This window comes from Microcaecilia unicolor, chromosome 5 (assembly GCF_901765095.1).
Source record: "Microcaecilia unicolor chromosome 5, aMicUni1.1, whole genome shotgun sequence".
In the NCBI taxonomy this organism is placed as follows: Eukaryota; Metazoa; Chordata; class Amphibia; order Gymnophiona; family Siphonopidae; genus Microcaecilia; species Microcaecilia unicolor.
In genome coordinates, this window is record NC_044035.1 from 184,578,460 (window position 1) to 184,595,305 (window position 16,846).

Below are 16,846 nucleotides of genomic sequence, written 5' to 3' on the forward strand. Positions count from 1 at the left end.
AGGTGGGTGTTCATAGTTGAGTGGGTTGGTGAGGTGACTTAGTGAGGTTATAGGTTCTCGTTGTAGGCCTTGTTAAAGAAGAATGTTTTCAGAGATTTTCGAAAGATAGTTGGTGAATGTTCCAACAAGTTGGTCTTCCCAGATCCACCCAGGAGGTTATTTATTATTTATTTGGATTTTGCTCACACCTTTTTCAGTAGTAGCTCAAGGTGAATTACATTCAGGTACACTGGATATTTCTCTCTCCCAGAAGAGCTCACAATCTAAGTTTGTACCTGAGGCAATAGACAGTTAAGTGACTTGCCCAAGATCACAAGGAGCAGCAGTGGGATTTGAACCAGCCACCTCTGAATTTCAAGACCGGTGTGCACAGCAGAGAGGGAGGAGAGATGTTAGTTCTCCTGTAGGATATGTAAACTTCCTCAGGCTCAGAAAAAGGAAAGGAGGAGAGGGAGAAGGAAGAGCCCCACCCAGGATTGGGAAGAGTATTCTGAGAAACTCTGAGAGAAACCCCTGCCATGGGAATTCAGAGGAGAACAGCAAAGCCTTGCCTTGAGCTAGAACCCCAGAGAATGCTGGTGCTAACTCCTGTTGAACCTCTACTAGTAAAGATGGACTTTAGAGGAAAGACAGTTGGAATGAACTGTATATAATTTTGCTTTGACAGCAAATGATCGTCTGGTAGTTTGGCTGCACTATTTGTTTGGGCATGGTTATGGGGAGGGTTTTGGCAAAGGGAAACCATGTGGGCAGGACCTTCCTCCTTTACTTGCTTCTACCTTGAGCAGTAAAGGTATCAAAAGGAGTATAGCAGAACTCCGGCAGAAGAAAAGGGCTTGATGCTTGAGAAAGAGAAGCTAAGTGGGCTGTATGCTGCTAGTGTTTGGAATGGCTGTGTGAAAGTAAAGCAGCTGAATTAAAGATACAAGTTTGGATAATGAAGAGGGAATATTGCATGTTTTAAACCTGATAGGAAGCAGCAGAAGGCCACTAAGAAGCCTGTGGGTTTAAGGCAGAAGCAATGCTGCAGATTTTTGTTTTTGAGGGGGCAGCTTTGGTGACCATTGAAGAACTAATTTGAATACCTGAAAGGATGGTGGGAAATGATTGTCTATGCTGATTGTATAAGAAGAGTAACCTCAATGTAAAGAAGGATTACTGAATGCTTTAATAAATATGTTGCAGAATATTCCTATGTATTAACTGGAACTTTTTTTCTTCACCCTGAGTGTGAATGGACAGTAAGGGAGAAACCTTTCAAGTTTCAATCCTTATTCCATTTTCTTTTAAGCTGAGGCCTGGAGAAGAGTTGATTCACTGATTCCACTTAAGTGTGTTGGGACTGTCAGCTAGACAGGTGGATGCTTCTGTTTATTGTAGGTGAGGCTTCTTTTCCAGTTGCCTGAGGTCTCCTGGAAGAGGTGTTCATCACACTATGTATCACCCACGACCTGTCTCTACCCATGTTAAGCAGCTAACACAGAATTTTACTACACTGGCTGTTTTAACATACAGCTCAACTTGTGTTAACTGCTTAATGCAGCGTAGTAAAAGAGTCCCTTTGCTCTTGAATATGTTGTAACAAACTTAGGAGCCAATGCAGAAAGCTGCGGCAACCCTAGCTGCGGGGTTGGACGCAGGCATTAATGGCCAAGCAATGTGTAGAGGGGTTAAGCACAGGTGCTAACTTGTGTGCAAGACATGGCCACAGATTGTATTATATAATGTATGATAATGAGGTCATTAATTATTCCATAGTACACAGAGAAGGGAGCAGAGGCTTTTGCTGCATGGATAATGCAAGAAGTAAGGTTTAACTGCCAAGGAGTGGCCTAGTGGTTAGGGTGGTGGACTTTGGCCCTGGAGAACTGAGGAACTGAGTTCAATTCCCACTTCAGGCACAGGCAGCTCCTTGTGACTTTGGGCAAGTCACTTAACCCTCCATTGCCCCATGTAAGCCGCATTGAGCCTGCCATGAGTGGGAAAGCGTGGGGTACAAATGTAACAAAAATAAAATCTTCTGCAACCAGAAGTGCCTGTCAGATTAAAAGGCTGACGGAAGGTTACAGAGCTTGTGTGCACATCAGAAGATAAACAAAAGTAATGGTGCCTATCCATATGTGCTAGAACTTTTTGCAAGGCTCATATTTACACGCAGAAGAACAGGTGCCAATGTGTGCAGACACTTCCATTTTTTGTTTCAACATAAGCACAAGAAGCTGCGCTTACTGCAAAACCTTTGTGTGCATGCGTCTGGTAGGCTGCCCCCCCCCCCCCCCCCCCCCAATTTGCATGCAAGTTCTGCTTGGATAACATTTGCATAGACAGCTTTCTGTATGCTATGGTATGCTTGTGGTAGAAGCTGACATCCATGTTCAGTTAGCTGCGGCTTTCTGCACCAGCCCTTCAGTTTATAACAGGGAACACTATTGTTCAGATTGTGAGCTGTTCAGGGACATGGATATGCCTACTACATCTGAATGTATCTCACCTTGAGCTACAATTGAAAACATGAACCAAATCCAAATGAACAAATTAGTGTGTGCTACAAACCTCCTATATTTAAATTACATGTACTGTATGTAATTTTGGCAAAATTCCCTATGCCTTCTATCAGTGGCATAAGCTGCTGTAAGGCATCACTAAGTGGTACAGTTTTCCCCTTCAGCATCACAAAATGCTGCACTGCTAAGTGTGTCTTTTTCCTTTCAAAAGGAAAGGGTGTCTTCCTAACATAGGATTTATACCCTTGAACTCCTCAGAGACTGTGAATCATGTGAAAGTATATTTGTAGGTCAGCACAAATTGGAGGCTACTCTGAGCAATGAATGCTAATGTTTTGTTTCTTTTATATTTTAGAATTTTATGCAGTCCATCATGGATACTACCCAGAATGTGTGTCCTAAGGTACTGCAAAAAACAGGTGTTCGGGATCAACTCACTAGCACCATTTCCAGTAAAGTAATTCACCAGGAAACTCTCAAACTGACTATACTTCTACACCAATTGATGGATGACATCACTAGTACACTCAAGTGAGTTTGTATCTGATTGCTCTTGGGCTCAGCTAGGTGACATAAGGATGTCATATGCATTCTCTGGTTCTTAGGCAGTTCTGAGATGGGAGGAGGACAGAGAGATTTCCATCCCAAAGCATAAGGAGGACTATAGAAGCAAACAAAGATGAGGCATATAGGGTCTCATTTTTGAAAGATAAAAACAGTTAAAAAGTGGCATAAAGCAGAATTTGGCTGTTTTGCTTGCCACAATGTTCAAATTGTGATTTCCGAAACACATTTTCTAATCATTTTTCTATGATGTTCATCCTCAGTACATTCAAATCACAAGGGAGCATGTCAGGAGCGTGTTAAGGGCTGGATTTGGGTGTTCTTAACATTTGGGTGTTTTTCTGCCATATTGAAACAAAGCAAAAATGTCCAGGACTAAAACTAAGACGTTTTGAGCTAAACCTGTTTTAATAATGACTAAGCCACAAAAAAGTGCCTTAAATGACCAGATGACCACTGGAGAAATAAAGGAATGATCCCTCCTTACTTCCCCAGTGGTTACTGACCCCCTCCCACCCCCTAAAGATGTGAAAGAAACAGTACATACCAGCCTCTATGACAGCCTTAGATGTTATAGCCAGTTCTATTCGAGCAGCAAGCAGGTCCCTGAAGAAGCCTAGTGGTTGGTGCAGTGCACTGTGGAGAAGGGGTCCCAGGTCCATAATCCACTCATGGTGGAAAGTGTCAGCCCCTCCAAAACCCACCAAAAACCTACTGTACCTACATATAGGTGACACCTGCAGACATAAGGGTTATTATAGTGGTGTATAGTTGGGTACTGAAAGTTTTTGGCGGATTTTGGAGGGCTCACCATGCAGTATAAGGGGGTAAGGGTGAGATGTGTACCTGGGACCTTTTATGTGAAGTCCACTGCAGTGAACCCTAAGGTGCCCCACTATTCTGCTGGGATGTCTGTGTGGCCAGTCTACTAAGAATGCTGACTCCACCTACATCCCAATGGCTTAATTTTGTGTGTTTTTCATTTGGACTTTTCTTTTGAAAATGGTCCAAAAAGATAGCTGCACTGAGTATAGCAACATCTAGCAAATGGCCGCTTTTCGAAACAAAAAGATAAACAGTTTGCTGTTTTGAATTTCACTATATTCCCCACTTGAATTTTGAATGTTTTGAGCAAAACGTCCAAAGTCAGATTTAAACATCATATCAATAATGCCCCTCTCTGTATGAAAGTCATTTAAACCCATGTTCTTCATAGTCATAGAAACTGATAATTGCCTAGGAATATTGGATGAGTAACCTGAATGCTGAGTGAGTAATAGTGATGCTGAGCTGGAGAGGGGACAGTTCGCTCCCAACTTGGTCCCAGAAGTCAGCAAGCCAACAGCCGGCGGCTGCCGGGCCCAGACTGAGGGTCTCGGCTGGGAGACGGAAATGGAGCAGGAGGTGCTGAAGAGGCTTGGAAATCTCCCGGACATCATACCTGGCCGGGCCATCCCTGAGAGACGAATGCAGCTCACGCTGCCTCAGCGCCGCAGCACTGCCCAGTCTGACCCCGACGCCCATTCTCTCGTCTGACTGCACCGGACAGACAACGGTGGCCCGGCCTCCGCAACTCAGGGAGGGGAGTGCCGGCCGGAGTCCACCCACCCCACTGGCTTTGTCGGACGAGCAGTGGCAGCTCCAACCACTGCCGCGCGCCAGGAGGGGCACCGGTGGGTCGGCCATCCGTCCAAGGTGAGAGGTGAGGAGGAGGACGGAGAGCGCCGCATGTGCAACCGCGGAGTCGAAGAGGGGAAGGCGAGAGGAGTGGCTAGCAGTGAAGTCGCTTGAGATGCGACACCGGGGACCGGGAGGCTCACGTCCAGTCGGCGCTGTTCCTTGCCGCACGAGCCGACTGCCATGCTGGGCACAGCCCTTGTGGAGCTGTGAGGCTGGGAGACAGTTGCAGGGTGCGCCCGTCGGTGACCCCGAGGCATGATGCAAGGGCCCAGGTAGCACGTGGCCAGCAACGCGGCCCCACGCCGCTCACGACAGCCGCAGCAGGAGCAGCCCGCGCCTACTCCGGAAGAAACTGTAACTTCGATGAGTGTGAGCAATTGAGTCCCAATGCTCTGGTGCACACTCGTGCAACTGAATGTGTACTTACGTTTCAAGACCTGGAGACACATTGAGATTCCCAGAACCTGGATCAAGGGCTTGTGAAAGACCCAGCCCAACCGCTGATATAATTGTGACAGTAGTTGGTAGTAGAACAATGTACAGAGCAGCTATACCAGCACCGTGACCAGAAAGTAGGTGCCTCTTATTTTAATAATAGTAGCAAAGTATGAAGACAAACACTGGGCCAGGCCACTAGATGCATGCTCACACCATGCAGCAAGGGTAGTGACCTCTTATAAGGTGTGTACACAGCCACAACCTTGGTACAATCATAAGAGGAAGAAAGCTGTTAATATAGTGCTACCTTCACAGTGGAAGCAATCAGCGAACAGCAGACAAACCAAAGAAAAACTCTATACCAGAACTTTTCCCCCTCACACGCCCTCTGCTCACCAACATCACACAGGACCTGGAGCAATTACTGATCTCAATAACTCAAAGACAAGCCAATAATACATAAAGCACACAAAACCAGAACGCAAGATTCCATCACAAAGAACAAAGTCCTATCACGCACCCTATCAAACACAGCCTACTAGCAGCCCAAAGTGAATTGATACCATAATGAATACCGCCAAACTACTCCTAACTATCTACTCCTTATCTCTGATCCACCTAACACTAACCACCTCACTCGCAGAAAGTAACATCATACCCATACTACATAATCATCAAAGACTGATTAGACACACCACACCTCATCAAACTGACAACAACCAAAGCAAAGGACGAACACCAACATGCAGACAACCTCAATAGAAGGGAAATAAAGGACACAATAAACCCACACAAACAAAGAAACGACAACTGACAAGAATCCACATAACACCAAACACACAAAACCCATACCAAAAACTTCAAGTGGGTTACATCAGTGCCAGATCTGTAGTAAACAAAACAGCAATAGTAACGGATTGGATCATGTCAGAAAAACTTGATCTACTCTTCATCAACGAAACCTGGATCCACGATCAAGAGGACCCCCATAATCCTAAACCTATGCCCTCTAGGACCAGAAAGGAAAAGAGAGGCGGGGGCATAGCACTAATCCATCGATCCCAGTTTACCACTGAAACCACTGCAGAATCTATAACAACCCAACTTGAAATTGCCTCAATCAGAATCCACCACAAAGCCCTACTTGATCACCTAAACTGTGTCCTGTTTTACAGACCACCAGGTAACTGGAACGAAAGCCAGTCAAACTTCATGGACTTCATCTCACACACTTGTGTAACCAACTCCAATATACTACTATTAGGAGACATTAACCTTCACCTAGAAGACCCAAACTCTACCAACGCACGAGAATGCAAGGAATTCCCCCACTCATGTGATCTTAAATGGCCACAAATGCAAGCAACCCATGTGAAAGGACACACACTCGACCTCATCTCACACAAACTGTCCACAGATCAGACCCTAATAATAACAAACTGAATGGACAGAAACACCGTGGACCGACCACTACAAACTAAATCTATCCCTAAAATGGCGGGAAAAGGGTTCACATTGCATACAAGAACACACAAGAGGTCAAATAGACTTGGAAGCATTCTGGCATCAGATATACAACAACGATTGGACAACACCAATGAACTCCATATACTACCTCTCAGAATGGGATACAAGATGTAGAAGCATACTGGACAAAACAGCACCCTTACGAACAAGGGGAAGGGAAACAGGACTTGATATACCACCTTTCTGAGGTTTTTGCAACTACATTCAAAGCAGTTTAAATATATTCAGGTACTTATTTTGTACCAGGGGCAATGGAAGGTTAAGTGACTTGCCCAGAGTCACAAAGAGCTGCAGTGGGAATTGAACTCAGTTCCCCAGGCTCAAAGTCCACTGCACTAACCACTAGGCTACTCCTCCACTCAGGCATAACTCCATACCATGGTTCACTGAAGAACTGAAAACAATAAAAACACAATCCAGGAAACTCGAACGCGCATGGAAAAAAATAAAAGATGAACAAACACTCAATGCATGGAAACAAATACAAAGAAAATACAAATACGCAATAAGACAGACCAAAATGTCATACTACTAAACTAAAATAGGGCTGGATTACAAAGGCACGAAGAAATTATACCAACTTGTGAACAAACTACTAGATATCACCTTGGTCACCACAACCAATACAGACATCCCATCTGCAGACGATCTTGCTAAATACTTCAATGAAGAAATTGTTAACCTGTGCAAAACGCTCCCTCAGGACAACACCGATATCGAAAACTTCATTAACGGCTTGGACCCAACCCCTGGTGAATACCCAGCAGACCGAACTTGGTCAAATTTCACTCTCCTCACCACCGAAACAGTTATACAGGCAATTAATAGGTTCTCCAACATTCATTGTAAATTGGATACCTGCCCCAGCTACCTAATCAAATCCACCCCCCACCGCTTCATAGAAGACCTTACAAACCACCTAAACTACATGCTTCAAAAAGGTATCTTCCCTAAGGAAAATGGCAACATCCTACTCACCCCAATACCAAAAGATACCAAGAAAAACAAGCTAACTCACTAATTACCGTCCAGTAGCATCTATCCCACTGGCAGTCAAACTGATGGAAAGCATGGTAACCAAACAACTTATGGATTATGTAAACAAATTCACAATATTACATGAATCACAATCAGGATTTCATCCCCTCCATAGCACTGAAACAGTACTAATTTCTCTACTAGCCGAATTCAAGCAGAAAATAGCAACAGGTAAAAGCATACTTCTCTTTCAATTCAACATGTCTAGTGCGTTCGACATGGTAAACCACAATATATTACTAAGACTCCTAGATTACTATGGGATTGGAGGAAATATACTAAATTGGATCAAGGGTTTCCTAACCACTAGAACATACCAAGTGAAATCAAGCTCAAACATATCATCACCGTTGAAAGCAAACTGCGGAGTACCTCAAGGATCACCATTATTGCCGATCCTTTTTAACCTAATGATGACCCCACTAGTCAAGTCCTTATCCAACCAAGGCCTTAACCCTTACATCTATGCAGACGATGTCACAATATACATTCCATGCAAACATGATCTGGCAGAAATCACCAACAAAATCAAGCTCAGCTTGAACATTATGGACTCATGGGCAAATGCATTCCAACTAAAACTCAACACAGATAAAACACACTGTCTCATCATCTCATCCCAATACAATACGTACAAACCCACAAGCATAAACACCCCAGGTTACACCCTTCCTATCTTAGACAGCATGAAAATTCTCATTGAGTGAAACCATTCTTCCCGAGGGAAACATTTCGCAACCCAATACAATCAATGGTATTAAGCCATGCAGACTACTGCAACGGAATTTATGCGGGGTGCAAAGAACAAATCATAAAGAAACTTCAGACTGCTCAAAACATGGCAGCCAGGCTTATATTTGTAAAAACGCGATTTGAAAGCACCAGACCCATCTGAGAAAAACTCCAATGGCTCCCTATCAAAGAACGCATTGCTTTCAAAATCTGCACCCTGGTCCATAAAATTATATACGGCGAAGCACCAGGATATATAACAGACCTCATAGACCTACCAACCAGAAACATAACAAAACTAGCATGAACATACCTAAATCTCCACTACCCAAATTGCAAAGGATTCAAATACAAATCAATCTACACACATCCAGCTTGTCCTACATAAGCACACAACTATGGAACACACTACCAAAAGCCGTGAAAACAATGTACGACCACCTAAAATTCCGGAAATCACTAAAAACTAACCTGCTCAAAAAGGCATACCCTACCGACCCAACTTAAATGCCTGAACCCTGCATCACAATGAAACTAAAGATTGTAATGGACATAAAATAACTCTTCCTCTCTACGATTCCCTGTCTATTACACATGAACTTTTATCCTACCACAACATCACTCTGTATTTGTTCATACCGGTATTGGCGATCGCCTTTACGGTACTATGTAAGCCACATTGAGCCTGCAAATAGGTGGGAAAATGTGGGATACAAATGTAACAAATAAATAAAACCTGTAAGTTTCACTGCTCTGTACTAGGGATGGGCTGATATTTGCAATGACGTGGGAAATGCCACCAAATATCCCATGTCATGACATTAACAAACAAAAATGAGCAGAAAGAACAGGATGTGGCTTGCAGCTGGCTGCAGGACCTCTTGAAAATGTGGCATACAGACACACAGGGTGCAGGTAAAATTCAAAAGTACTTTATTTATTTACACCAAAAGGCTGTAATCAGCTCTGTTACTTCACAAGCTCAGTCTTTTAAAGTAGAATCTCTCTCTCTCTGTCTCTCATAATATAGCCCAAGCAAGGCTGCCAATGGGGGGGGCAGGGGGGACACAATTCCCCTGGCCCGGGCCTCCAAGGGGGGCCCGACGCCGCAGTCCCCTCCACCCGCCCCCCTCCGTCCACCACCGGGCCGGGCCCCTCTGAATTCAAATCATAGCGCCTCACCTCGACCTCGCTCCATGTGAAAGAAGCGCAGCAGCGGTAGTCTGCAGATTGCCTCCCTTCGGGCCTTCCCTCCCTGTGTCCCACCCTCGTCTGACGTAACTTGCGCAAGGGCAGGACACAGGGAGGGAAGGCCCGAAGGGAGGCGATCTGCAGACTGCCGCTGCTGCGCTTCTTTCACACGGAGCAAGGCCAAGGTGAGGCGCTATGATTTGAATTCAGGGGGGCCCGGTCCGGTGGTGGACGGAGGGGGGTGGCGGGGTCCCGGGGGCAGCCTTGCCCCGGGCCTGGCCCAGTCTCTTGGCGGCCCTGAGCCCAAGTCACTACTCTTCATGGGGGCGGGCTCCTAGCCAGATCCAAACACTGTGGCAACTAATGCCATCTCAGGTCCCTTCTCGACACATACCAAATTCATATACTTTTGGAATATTCTGCAAGGTTCTCTCCTACCTTGGCAGTCTTCTGTCTGCGTATAATCAACCCCTGGAAGCTGACTTGACTACTTACAGTTTCCCACTCCAGGGAATTTGCTTCCTGACTTGGGTCTCTCTCACTACTCCCTTGGAGACCTGTTGCCATGATCTGCTCTATCTCAGGGCATTTAATCACCTTCCTGTCTGAATCCCACCCCTCTGACTCAGCAGGTGTAACTCCACCTACCCTAAGGTGGTTCACTCTGTCTCAGTGAGGGAGTGTTCCTATGAGAACTTGGCCATGTACCTACCACCCACTCCTTCACAAAGATATTTTGTGTGATTTAAGTTTCTGATAGTGCTGAGTCAACCATTGCACATGTGCAAGTTCGTACATGCATGTGCATACTATCAGGAAAGAGTGTGCAGTCAGTCTTTCTAAAAGAGTGAGCCCCAAATAGTGCGTACTAGTTGCAAAGAGGGCACATTTTTAATGACATTGCTCCTGTAAATGACATGGGAAATTACAGAAAAGGAACATTTTCTAGCTGCCCATCCTATATGAGGATATGTTCCTTCATGTTCTTCAGTGAACACTGACTATAATGATATGCTGAACTTTATATTGGAGGAATGAGAATTCTTGCCTAGCTGAGGCATCGGGCATGAGGTACTGGATCAGTGGATAACATTGGCTAGTGCTGCAGCTGTATTTAATTTAATAACAGCATTTATATCCCATTTGACTGCAAAGTTCAAAGCAGGTTAGATCAAAAACATAGTCATACAATACACAAAGGCTAACTTTCAATATCAAGGGTATGATACATTCAAAGAATAGGCACAATCAATACTATAATTATAAAAGATAGCATTGAAATAGCAAGGTAACGGCATGTCAGAAGCTCATGTAATGTGAAATATTTCTAACATCAGATGATAAATTATTCCACAGTTCATAAGCTCTGCCAGAGAGTGTACTCTTTTTAGTACCAAGCAATCGACAGCAATTAGATGATGGAACTGCAAGTAAAAGTTCCTGAGAAGATCATAGACGAAGCAAAGGTCTATAGATAGTAACTACATTTTTTAGGTATCTGGATATCCAGCTGTATAATGGCTATCAAGTGGGTGACAAGAACTAAAAATAAAAGGATGCAGCCACACATGGAAATGAGAGAACTAAGACTTTCTGTTGAATCACCTCTGTGTTATTATTTGGTAACAAGTAAATTAAAAACTGCTTTAGCAGGAAAATAAAGGCTGAAATGTGTTCTGATGGGGGTCATGTTGTACTTGCTGAATGAGCAGAAGAGTTCTTGCCTGTCTCTGTTTCTCAGATCACTGTAAAATGTTGCTTTGTTTTCCAAATACACTTCCTGAAAAAAGGCTTCTGCTGATTGCATCAACAAGGCAAAACTAACAAACAGGGCTAAAAAAGACCTCCAAATTGCTGAAAGCTCCCCTTATAAACTGGGCTGACAAACTGCAATAAGTTTGATAATAGGGGGTGTGACTATATTTTTTACTTATATACATCTGTATTCCCCTCACCTATATTAGTTCCAAGTGACTTACAACCAAAAAGAATTGGTTTCTTTCATCACTCATTATTTTGTCACCTAATAAGTCGCTGACAAACTATAGGCAAAAGAGGTGGCATTCGTGAAATGCAAAAGAACACAAGCAGGGATGGCTCAAGAGGTTGTGCCCCATGCCCCGCCTCCTGTTTGTACCACCCCTGCCCCGCCTCCCATCTGTCCTGCCCCCTATGTTGGGGCCAATCTCAGATATTCAATGCCAGTTGCCAGAAACGGTCTGGCATTGAATACTTGGGTTTAACACCGGCAGCAGACAGCAAAAGAGCAGCCTGCCGCCAGCTGAATATCAGGCCCATGGTCTTTATCTGCCTTCATTTTTCTATGGTTCTATGTTTCAGTGTAAACTACCAGGGAATGAGATAAGATCATGCAGGTGGGGAGGGGGCTTACTCAGGCAAGGCTTGCTTGGGGGGGGGGGGGTCCTTCTTGGGGGTGTGGGGACCTTGACTGGGTGATCATCAGGTGGTGAAGGTCCCCTGGAAGTGATGGCTGGGCGTACCAAGGGCGGGGCAGTCCGCCCCAGGTGTAAGCACGAGGGTGGGTACTCTGCTTCCGCTGCTCCCACCCAAAGGCCGCTGGCACCGCAGTCCCCAGTCCCCACCTGCCTACCCTCAGCTCCCTCAACAGCTCTCTTCTCTCTGCGACCCGGTACCCTGCATTAAAAAAAAATCTCTGATTCGGCGGCGCAGCACCTCACGTCTGCGTGTAAAAAAAGTGGATCGCCTCGGGCCTTCCCTCACTGTGTCCCACCCTTACAGAAATAGGAAGTTACATCAGAGGAGGGCAGGATACAGTGAAGGAAGGCCCAACGAGGCGATCTGCTTCTTTTACATGCAGACGCGAGGCACTGTGCCACCGATTCAGAGATTTTTTTAAAATGCAGGATGGCAAAGAGAAGAGAGCTTTCAAGGGAGCTGAGGGTAGGCAGGTGGTGACTGAGTCGGGAGGGGGGGCTCAGATGGGAGAAGGGGACTGGGTCAGGGGGACTAAGATGGGAGAAGGGGGCTGGAGCTGGAACTGTGGTCTGAGAAGGGGGCAGTAGGGAGAATGGTGCCATGTCTGGGGCAGGGGCAGGTGGGAGAATGGGTCTGGGGCTGAAAAGGAGGGCAGGTGAGAGAATGTGGCTAGAGCTGAAAAGGGGGGCCCTAATCCAAGGCAGGTGGATGAAGGGGACTGGAACAGGGGGCTGAAAAGGAGGGTAGGAAGGATAAGGGGGGGTCAGGGGCTGAATCTGTGGGGACTGGGGGCTGAAAAGAGGACAGGGAGAAGTGGCTGGGGCTGAAGCTCAGGACTGGTGGGAGAAAAGGGCTGGGCTGAAGAGGGGGGCAGGTGGGAGATGTGGGCTGGGGCTGGAACTAGGGGCAGGTGGGATAGTGGGGCTGGAACTGGGGGCTGAAAAGAGGGGGCAGAGAGAGAGAAAGAGCGGACAGATCCTGGATGGAAGGGGGAGGGAGAGGGAGGGCAGACCCTTGATGGATGGGAGAGGGCGGGCAAATCGTGGATCGAAGGGGCAGAGAGAAAGTGCAGACAGTGGATGGAAGGGGGAGAGAGAGAAGGCAGACAGGGGGCAGATGGTGGATGGGAAAGATGGATGGCAGACACTAGATGGAAGGGAGAGAGGGCAGATGGTGGATGGAAGGGATAGAGAGGGTAAACAGTGGATGGCAGGGGCAGGCAGAAAAGGCAGACAGTGGATGGAAGGAACAGGAGAGAGAGGGCAGACACTGGATGGTGGGGGCAGGGAGAGAGAGTCAGACACTGGATGGCAGGGAGAGAGCGAAGACAGATGCTGGATGGAAGGGAGAGACTGAAAAGAAGATGAGGAAAGCAGAAACCAGAGACAACAAACTGTAAATAAAATATATATTTTTCTTTTTTTGCTTTAGGATAAAGTAGAGCTGTGTTAATAAATGTTTATAAATAAAACATGGAAATAAGGTAATCTTATTGGACTAATTTTAATACATTTTGACTAACTTTCGGAGAACAAAACCCCCTTCCTCAGGTCAGGATAGGATACTGTAACAGCACTATACTGTATTGACCTGAGGAAGGAGGTTTTGGCCTCTGAAAGCTAAATGTATTAGTCCAATAAAATGGCATTTTATTTTCTATATTTGTTTTATTTCTATTTGTTAATTTGTAAAGTATTGATTGGTAGTTGTTAGTTTTTTCAAATTTACATCTGCTCTCTTTATATTTTGCACAGTACTAGGGGACATTTTCTGTTTCTGTGGTGTTGCATTGTATGCAGAGTCTGGCATCTTGGGGGTTCAGTTTAATTTTTGTTTAAATAGAAAGTTTATTACTTATTCTATAGTGGATTAGGGTGTATCTGTGTTTGTGAAAAAGACATGGCTTTCATTTGACATTGACTGTGCAGGATCGATGATCTGTACTATTCTGTCTGGTTTTGTTTTACAATAGGTGAATTGATGTTCTAGTGCTCACTGTAGTGTTTAAGATGCTTTCCTTTTCCTTGTAGAAATTACTGCTTATGGTATGGTAGAATTGCTCTATAGGTCCTTTTTTTTTGTATTCTCGGTATGCCTAGTACTGGATTTTGGAGGGGGGTGTTAAAAAATGACCGGCCCTGGATGTCAGCTACCCTAGGTACGCCACTGGGGAGCATAGCACTGTGGCTTTGTAGCCTAATGCTTCAGGGATGATAACATAACCTCAGCTTATGCCATCGTTTTTGCACTATAACACAACTTGCAGTGTATACCTGGTGTTCACTGCAAGTCATGTTATGGAATTTATATAGCAATGAGCTGCTTTACATGCCAATATATGTACTGTGGGGTAAGTTATTTAGGTCCGTATTAGGACAAGAAACCCAGCATCAGCCTTTTAAGTCACCTTGAAGGACTAGTAGCATGGGTTATTGCCTTAACACAGCTTGATAACTACCCTCTCCCCCCAGCAAGGGGTATAGATATCAATATGGGCTATTGTTAATGTATGTTATTTTACAACCAACTCATGCTGTTTTAGCACATGTCCCATTTTATGCAATGATACCTACTTACTAATAATTAGGGTTAACAGCATAATAACACATTTTAATGGTAGCTCACGTTGATAACTCCCCCCTTAACTGAGGTACTGAAGAAAACTCTGTGCTTGGGAAGACCTCACATGCATAGATTGCTACACGAGTTCTCAGTTCCAGAAAACTGTTCTGTCCCAGTGCCTTGAGATGATGTCACCTACTTGTGTGCCTGATTAACCCTGCTGTCTATAGAAAACTCTTGCTATGGGTGAGAAACATGTCGTTAACAGGAGCACATGCTTTTATCAATTTCTCATAAAGGATAGCATGTATTTGAACTGGAACTATCCTGATATGCAAAGTTAATTATTTGTTCTGCTCTTGTACCTTAGTGAAATAAAGTTGTCCATCAACAGCGCTGTAGCAGACAGGATCACTGATGAGGTTCTGGAAGATCTAACTTTGGCTCAGTGTAGGCTGGTAAGTGCTTAGAAGAGTCAGTGGCACTTTATAATCGTTGCATCTCAAAACCATACATGCAGCCATGTTTGGGGAGAAAGATATGGCAGCAGATTTGATTGCAATCTTCCAATTTATATAGCCTGGAAAATGAGATTCAGAGATATAAAGTAACTTGCCCTAGGTCACCCAGAGTCAACGATAGAGTGGAGAACAGAATTTGTGTCTCAGGAACTCGCAGATTTCATTGTTCTGCGCTCTGATATTATTGTATGCCACCTTTTTGTTTGCAAGATATTTTCTGATGAATGTTGTAAGATTAAGCAAACTCTTATTAAAAAGTGTGACATAAATGCGATTATGATTACTAATAAATGTTCTAATGTCCTTTTTGGTTTTTGTGCTGAATATTCAATTATGCCTCATAGCATTTTCCCCAAAAGGATGACACAGGAGCATCTACAATGTAATTTGCTTAACAGTTTTGTTTTGTTTTAGGCAGACAGAATTTTGAGTCAAATTCAGGATCTTCCTCTAATCCATGTAGAAAATGCAGAAGATGAGGCCATCATAAGGAAAAATAGAAATCTTTTCGACGGCTCAGAGGGAGCCCAGGCAAAGGAAGAGGTAAGGTGCAAGTCAGTGTTCTGTTATGTACAGCCATCTAAGAGCCCTTCTCCCATCAGGTATTTCAGTGAGACTCCTAGTTATTTATTGAGGTTACTGTGTTTATCTTGGGCCAATGAATTCTCAGAGGACAAGCAGGCTGCTTGTTCTCACTTGTGGGTCGACATCCGCATTGGCCTGGGAACCAGCATTTTCCAAGAGCAAAAAATAAACAAACTTTTGCCAGAGTCTTCTGGTGCGTGTGCAGCGTGCACTGCACATGCGCGGACTGACTTCCCGCCGCGTGAGTGCGTCTCCTCAGTTTTTCTTTTTCCGCGACGAGATGCGGCAGGTTCCTCCTGTGCTCCTCATTGAGGCCCGGGAAAGGAGTCTTCGTTTTTCCCTGTTGTTTTGATTTGTTTTCCAAAAAAAAAAAAGATTTTCCCCTTTTATTTTCTTCTTAGTTAATTTTTTCTTTAATTTTAAGTTTTCTTTCTTTTTCTATGCAGCCGGCCTTTAGGCCACGCGGTGGGGTTTCTCCCCTTTTTGTGCCCTTTTCTTTTTGTCACAATCGCGTTGTTTGAGTTCGCCGAAGCTGTTTTTCCTGCCATATCATCGAAGACACCCAGCGGCTTCAAATGTTGTACTCGATGCAACTGGACCATCTCAGGCACCGATACTCATTCTTGGGGTATCCAGTGCCTTGGGCCCGACCATAGCCTAGCCACTTTTAGTCTGTGTCTTCGTATGAAGAAACGGACTCTAGTGTCTCGAGAAGCCCAGCGAGAGAAACATTTTGGGGCTTGGTCCAGTCCTTCGACATCGGTACCGAGGTTGGCGGTGGCGGTGCCGACATTGAGGGAGGCATCAACTTCGGGAGCAGAGATAATGACTGCTGAGAGACCAAGTCGTGCTGGGAGCAGTGAGGCGTTGAGTGGGTCTCCACCTGTCTTGAGGCCTCCTGTTATGCAGGCCCCCCGGGACTGACCTTCGTCGGACCCGACCCCGAGGAGACGTGAGGATTCCACGTCGTCCTCATCGGTACCGAGGAGTCTCGATGACAGGCGTCGAGCAAAAGCGAAGAAGCACTGTCATTGATCTCTTTCTACA

General features: G+C 45.0%; 1 protein-coding gene across 1 annotated transcript in view; it reads left to right on the top strand.

Annotated features, from left to right (window-relative positions):
- Positions 1-16,846, top strand: part of CARMIL2 (capping protein regulator and myosin 1 linker 2) — a 591,305-nt gene that overhangs the window by 139,973 nt on the left and 434,486 nt on the right. The window contains 3 exon segments of the mRNA XM_030203654.1: positions 2,860-3,035; positions 15,064-15,151; positions 15,629-15,757. Of these exon segments, the coding sequence (XP_030059514.1) occupies positions 2,860-3,035; positions 15,064-15,151; positions 15,629-15,757 (393 nt within the window).